This window comes from Homarus americanus, unplaced genomic scaffold, assembly GCF_018991925.1.
Source record: "Homarus americanus isolate GMGI-L3 unplaced genomic scaffold, GMGI_Hamer_2.0 scaffold18453, whole genome shotgun sequence".
In the NCBI taxonomy this organism is placed as follows: domain Eukaryota; kingdom Metazoa; phylum Arthropoda; class Malacostraca; order Decapoda; family Nephropidae; genus Homarus; species Homarus americanus.
The window spans coordinates 41,773-49,437 of NW_024746232.1; the positions used below are offsets into that span (position 1 = coordinate 41,773).

Sequence of the window (7,665 nt, forward strand, 5' to 3'; positions counted from 1 at the left end):
TACTAGAGGATGGGGGCAGGCTCACTATAGAGGAGATAGGGCAGGCTTCACTATAGAGGATGGGGCAGGCCTATATAGAGGAGATAAGGCAGGCTTCACTATAGAGGATGGGGGCAGGCTTCACTATAGAGGAGATAGGGCAGGCTTCACTATAGAGGATGGGGCAGGCTTCACTATAGAGGATGGGGGCAGGCTTAGAGGAGATAGGGCAGGCTTCACTATACTAGAGGAGATGGGCAGGCTTCACTATAGAGCAGGCTTCATATAGAGGATGGGGCAGGCTTCACTATAGAGGAGATAGGGGCAGGCTTCACTATAGAGGATGGGAGGCTGGGCAGGCTTCACTTCACTGTAGAGGATGGGGGGCAGGCTACACCATGTAAAGTTATAATACTTGATTTGGGAGTTAGTCGACAACAGAGAGACGGGAAGGTGAGCAAAGGCTAATGACTCAGAACCACCTTTATCCCCTGGCTTGATCAGATCCCTAGTCACGCCACCTTACCACCACTAACGCTTCCCCCATCCCCACCATACAAACACAGTAGCCCCCACCCACCATCCCCCCCCCCCCTTCACCATACTCGAGTCCTTCCCCCTTTCTCTATGTCCTTGCCCACTATAGGACCTACTTACGCAACCAGACCCGATGGAAGGCGCTTATATAAGGAGGGATCGACCACCTGGCTGCCACAACACACACACACTCCATCCAGCCATCATGAAGTTGGTAAGTATGCAGCATCATGGGGTCGTGTTTGTTTAGCGCTCAGTGTTGCCGTAAACCGTAACACTGTATATAGCTCTCAAACTAAGTTGGTTTCTTGACAGCTCAGTGTAGTGAAGAAAACTTAGCTGTAAATGTTAAAGAATAAGACCGGTGTTACTATCAATGTTAAAAATAAGTAAGAGTAATACATATCTAGTTAGTATGTATAGCCACTCACTTCAGCCATAAGGTAAACGTTCAGTCTCTTGTTGAAATAATTTTACTCTTTAGAAGCTCTTAGACAAACTTAGTAATAAGATACACGTTGATTGTATATGTTAAGAACAATAAACTGGGAGGATTGTGTCTCCATTGATGGTTATTGTAAAACATCATTGCCTTCATAAATATAAACAAGAATTACAAATGTTATTATATGAATTATTTTAGGGTAAACAAAGCTTACAGACTGCGAGCAAGTTAAAAGAACATTACAGTTTCGTTAAAGGTAGAACAAAAAAATTCGGATTAAATGAAAATAACCATAAGCATGTAAAAAATAATTAGAGAGTTTTCAATATTCTTAACCTTTGTCCCAGGGAGAAGACTTTACGTCTATATGTCCGAGGATATTCCCTGTGATATGACAGAGAATAAAATGGATGCTTGGGAGGGGATGGCGACTCAGTGATGATTTAAGGGGAAACTGTGTCAAATCGATGACTAGCATCTTCTTATTACAGAACATTTATTAATATTTTCAATATTCCCAGTCATGTTGTTGATGTTGGGTCCCTACAGTCAACAACAGTGATCCCTTGGTAAAACCACATGAAACTTGATTATTGCAAATATCTCTCTTGGGCCTCCTGCAGGTACTCCTCGCCTGCCTGGCCGCCGTCGCCGTCGCCGCTCCTCAGGGAGACGAGAGACCCGTCGTGGAGATCATCAAAGACGAGCGCAGCGACTCTGGCGACGGCAACTTCAACTACGCCTTCGAGGCCGATAACGGCATCAGCATGTCCGTCTCTGGCACTCCAGGTGCTGAGGGCCAGTCCAACATGCAGGGAGTCTACAGGTAGGTTATGATACCCCAGGTGCTGAGGACCAGGTCAACATGCAGGGAACCTGCAGGTAAGTTATGACACCCCAGGTGCTGAAGGCCAGGTCAACATGCAGGGAACCTACAGGTAAGTTATGACACCCCAGGTGCTGAAGGCCAGGTCAACATGCAGGGAACCTGCAGGTAAGTTATGACACCCCAGGTGCTGAGGGCCAGGTCAACATGCAGGGAACCTGCAGGTAAATTATGACACCCCAGGTGCTGAAGGCCAGGTCAACATGCAGGGAACCTGCAGGTAAATTATGACACCCCAGGTGCTGAGGGCCAGGTCAACATGCAGGGAACCTACAGGTAAGTTATGACACCCCAGGTGATGAGGGCCAGGTCAACATGCAGGGAACCTGCAGGTAAATTATGACACCCCAGGTGCTGAAGGCCAGGTCAACATGCAGGGAACCTGCAGGTAAGTTATGACACCCCAGGTGCTGAAGGTTAAGTTAGCATAAGGGGGAGTCTAAAGACAGGGCTAAAATGTTCTGTGGTGTATTGCCAGTTCATACTATGAGTTGTTTCCTCATCAGGATCAAAGCGTCAGATTAAACCATACAAATTTAAATAAAAACACATAATTACAAACTCTTAAATCATTCATTCTTAATTGTATATTGAATCAATCCTGTGCGACTCATTTTCCATATTTTTATTTTGTGTCAACAGCTTCATCCTCCCCGACGGCACCATCGCTGAGATTCGGTTCATCGCCAACGAGAACGGCTTCCAGCCCGAGTCTCCTCTACTGCCCACACCACACCCCCTCCCCGCCCACGCCATCGAGCAGATCCGCTTCGCCGAGGAGCAGCGAGCTGCCGGCATCACCTTCGAATAAGACGAAAATGACCCTACAGCTCGACTACTCTCGATGTGACCGGAAGTCCGTATATGGACACTATTTTGGACACGTATTACAGCACATTTTGGACACGTATTGGGTCTCTTAGAGACGCTCCGCCACCAGACACTCCATCATTACCACTGAACTGTAATAAATGAATATTTTGCAAACATATTCTTCTTTTTCTGACCCTGAGCACAGTGTGTAGAAGGCCCGCCTCCCTCACGTACTCACAGGCCTCAACCATCGGACTGAAAGGTTTGATATTCCTAAAAGATAATCCATAAATAAAAATACTTCAGCGAACAATAAAAACAAATAAAAATAAAAATGACTGTTTTAGAACTGAAAAAGAAAATCCTAAGAAGTCAATAATTATGTGACACCAGACTGATTTCAGTGTTACCTGTTTAAAAACGATAATCCCCCCAAAATAAAACTATACCGTAGATTTAACTATACTTAAAAAGGTTGAAAATTAACATTGTGTTATATAAACAAGAAGAGGGCCATCCTTCTTGATATTTGTCATTTTCATCATCTTCTCTATAAACAATCATTATCATTATCAACATCATCATCATCATCATCGGTTTCATCATCATGATTGACTTCATCATCATTATCATCGTCCCCCATCATCATCATCGTCTTCATCAACAACCTGAATATCACTGAATATTTCCAAACTTTCTCACGTTATCTCTTCCTTGAGGCAGTTTGTGTGTGTGTGTGTGTGTGTGTGTGTGTGTGTGTGTGTGTGTGTGTGTGTGTGTGTGTGTGTGTGTGTGTGCGTGTGTGTGTGTGTGTGTGTGTTACCCTTGGCAATCAATAGACAATGAATTTACTGATAGACAATGTTCTTTTCTTTTTCCCTTAATTCCAACTATATTTTTAACCTAATTTACTGACCTAAAGTTACTCTCAAATGAAAAGTTCTTCTCAGTTTCCATTTTTTTTTAAATAATCTTCATAAATTTTAAAGAAAACAAGTACTAAATTCTTATAGTTAAGCGCCCGAAGGTGACCGCTAGTCTTGAAGGTAAGATATACTGCTCTGAAAGTTGTGGTCACTCAAGCAAGGTGGTACAAGATGACTGATGGTGAACGGGCAGACATAGTTGGGCGGAGCTACGACAGGTGAATAAAAAAAAAAGACAGGTATTTACATATGGATACACTGACAGACAAATATAGACACACAAAGCCAAAGACAGAAATCCGGACGGTAGCCATGATCATGAGTGGCTGACGGCCGGTCTACCACATAATGTACAATAAACGCACGCTGAACACTGGAGGTATATTTGACAGCCTCTTCATATTAATCTTCTCTGTGTTCACCAGAATGAGTAATAACAACAAGCAAGGACCAGAATTAAGTACAGAAACACCAGTAATAACCTTGTAAGACAGGGCAAAGTGAATACTGAACTAAGGGGCTCCAGACGCCTCATCCCTCACACGTCAGTGTTTACCAGAATTTATCAACAAGGGGAAATCTTCCAGGCCTGATTCCATTTTTTTATTATTCGAAGGTGACGCAGCTCGCTGCTCCTCCGCGAAGCGGATCTGCTCGATGGCGTGGCGTAGGAAATGGGCAGCGAGGAGACTCGGGCTGGAAGCTGTTCTCGCATGGTGGCGTCGGGAAGGGTGATGCTGATGACACAATAATAAAACTAAATATGTAGAATGAATCCTTTCTTATATATAGTAACTTATCAAAACCAGAATGTTTTATAAGTTTGTAGATGTTTAATAATTAAAAATTATAGGATTTACAGGAATTAAAAAACTATGAAATACACCAGAGGAGAATATCTGCGTTTCTACCTATAGACATGGTGACCTGTCCCTCAACACCTGGGGTGCCATAAACTCCCCTTAGGCTCCCCGCTCGGGGAAGCCTATTTTCCTTCATATTCTTTACTCAGTTCAATTGTAATTCCTTCACTTTTCACACCTGCCTGGGCGTCGTCACCACTCCTCAGAGAGACGAGAGACAAGAGCGTAGCTGCTCTGGCGACAGAAACTTCCACTACACCTTCTAGGCCGACGACGGCATCAGCATGTCCGTCTCTGGCACCCCAGGTGCTGAGGGCCAGGTCAACATGCAGGGAGCCTACAGGTAGGTTATGGCACCCCAGGTACTGAGGGCCAGGTCAACATGCAGGGAGCCTACAGGTAGGTCATGACACCCCAGGTGCTGAGGGCCAGGTCAACATGCAGGGAGCCTACAAGTAGGTCATGACACCCCAGGTGCTGAGGGCCAGGTCAACATGCAGGGAGCCTACAGGTGGTTATGGCACCCCAGGTGCTGAGGGCCAGGTCAACATGCAGGGAGCGTACAGGTAGGTTATGGCGCCCCAGGTGCTGAGGGCCAGGTCAACATGCAGGGAGCCTTCAGGTAGGTTATGGCACACTTGATGCTGAAGGTCAAGTTAACATGGGGGATTCTACAGATAGTGTGAGTGAGTCACCACTGAGGATCTCAGCATCAGAGTTAATCCTTACAATTTTAACCTTCATATCAATCACTGTGTTGCTTATATATTGAACCAATCATTTACGAATCATTCTCCACACTTTCTGTTTGTGTCAACAGCTTCATCCTCCCCGACGGCACCATCGCTGAGATTCGCTTCATCGCCAACGAGAACGGCTTCCAGCCCGAGTCTCCTCTACTGCCCACGCCACACCCCCTCCCCGCCCACGCCATCGAGCAGATCCGTTTCGCCGAGGAGCAGCGCGCTGCCGGCGTCACCTTCGAGTAAGACGAACATAACCCTGGCCTGGACCACCTCTTCTCTTGTCTTCTCTGAACTCTTGTTGATAATGACTTATGGCCGATGACTATTTGATTGACATCGAGTCTGTCATGGAACTAGACAAATATATATTGTAATTATATTTGTATAATAAATGTTTACTGCAACAGGAGTTTCTATGCAATCTTGACATATCTTGGGCATTTTAAGAACACGCAGAGCTACGGATAACTTCCTGCCGAGTCTTACCTAGATGGTGCAAGACACTGTTCCTAGTTTTAGAACATGCAATTTTTATCAGAGTTTCTTCATGTTCTTTATTATCTATTAATAAATAAATTTCATAGTTCCTCCTAAGCCCTTTAAAAATGATAATTCAAACTCTAAGCCATTACCCTGTCAAAAGCTCGTCCTTCAGGGTTAACGCTATGAAGACGATGGTTTAACCCGGAGCTTATCAAAGAGTGTTTCAGAAGACCCTCATAGGTATCAGAAGACACTCGGGTTAATAAGAAGACCCTCAAAGTGGTGCCAACAAAACTGATACCGTTACCTCAGTCTTACCTCAATTACTATTTACATCAGTCTCTCATCTACTCCACATTTTACCAACACACAGCATCATGGACCATCACTCGAAGGTCTAAAGTGTCTCGGGCAGATGTACTCTTCATAACAGAATTTTTGGAGAGATTTTAGAGTTAAGTGATAAGAATTTGGGGTATTGTGTTGACCTTTTCTAAACAGCCTTAGGGTCTTGACACACGTACTCAAAATCCAAAAAAATATTCTTTAAAATTTTGCGTTAAATAATATCACACAACTGATAAAGGATTCTGACAACAATACCTAGACAATAAGAATATTTTTTTTATTGTTTGTACAGCATGAAAGATAAAACACAGACACACACACACACACACACACACAAACACAAACGCACACACACACACACACACACACACACACACACAAACACAAACACGCACACACGGAGGAGGCCAATGTGACGCTATCATAACTCCCTCCGTCCTGAACAAACACAAGGAGCAGTATTTGACTCGTGAGGATCTGTTTGTTATTGTTTATAAGTCATACAAGTACCGTTAGTCACATTGTTGTTTACAGAAGAGAGTAAACATACAAGTTGTTGGCCTTAAGTCGATGCTGAATTTTATTGACACATCATATACACACACACACAGAGAGAGAGAGAGAGAGAGAGAGAGAGAGAGAGAGAGAGAGAGAGTTCCTTAAATTTTTCACACTTCCTTATCAACAGTCAACAGTTCAATAAACAAAATAATCACCGGGAAGGAACTATACTCGTAGCTATATGTAAAGTTCTCCCATATAAGCCTCTCCTCACCCAGCCCCTCCTCACCCAGCCCCTCCTCACCCAGCCCCTCCTCACCCAGCCCCTCCTCACCCAGCCCCTCCTCACCCAGCCCTCCCTCACCCAGCCCCTCCTCACCCAGCCCCTCCCCTCACCCAGCCCTCCCTCCACCCAGCCCCTCCTCACCCAGCCTCCTCCCCCAGCCTCCCTCACCCCAGCCCCTCCTCACCCAGCCCCCTCCTCCACCCAGCCCCTCCTCACCCAGCCCTCCCTCATCCAGCCCCTCCTCACCCAGCCCCTCCTCAACAATAGCGCTTAACATTGCACAGTGACGTGTCATATTTAGATAAGTAAATACTCGAGGATTCTAGCATTTCTACCACAAGTATGAACAGGTGACCTTGCACGTCTTCAGAGTGACACTTTCTCCCCTACACACACACACACACACACACGCACACACACACACACACACACACACACACACACACACACACACACACACACACACATACATTTGCCTCCTGTTATTGTTGCAACATAACAGTAGTTTAATTTTTACTTATATCATTATTATGTGTGTTTAGGAGTTATGATTAATTCATAGTTTGTGATTATAGGAAACAGAGAGAAAGAGAGAGGACGGAGAGAAAGAGAGAGAGAGAGACAAATAGAGGAAGATGGACTAGAAAAAGGTAAAATATAAAGATGGATAGATAGAAAGGTAAATAAAGGAAGAGAATGATAAATCTAAAGGCCAATTATCCTATTAAAAATATACGTGAATGTGAAAAAAGTGAGAGAGAGAGAAAATAGTGATAAAGAGAAATATAGATAAAATATAATAAAAACAACAGAGTAAGACACCCGATGAAATAAATTTTAGGAAAATATGAC

At 44.4% G+C, this 7,665-nt stretch overlaps 1 protein-coding gene across 1 annotated transcript; it reads left to right on the plus strand.

Moving 5' to 3' along the window:
* Positions 1-679: 679 nt before the first annotated feature.
* On the plus strand, positions 680-2,836 carry LOC121879162 (cuticle protein AM1159-like). Its single transcript, XM_042385761.1, has 3 exons — positions 680-730; positions 1,585-1,787; positions 2,490-2,836. The coding sequence occupies exons 1-3, from the start codon at positions 722-724 to the stop codon at positions 2,656-2,658; spliced, it is 381 nt and encodes a 126-aa protein (XP_042241695.1). The 5' UTR covers positions 680-721; the 3' UTR covers positions 2,659-2,836.
* Positions 2,837-7,665: the final 4,829 nt, after the last annotated feature.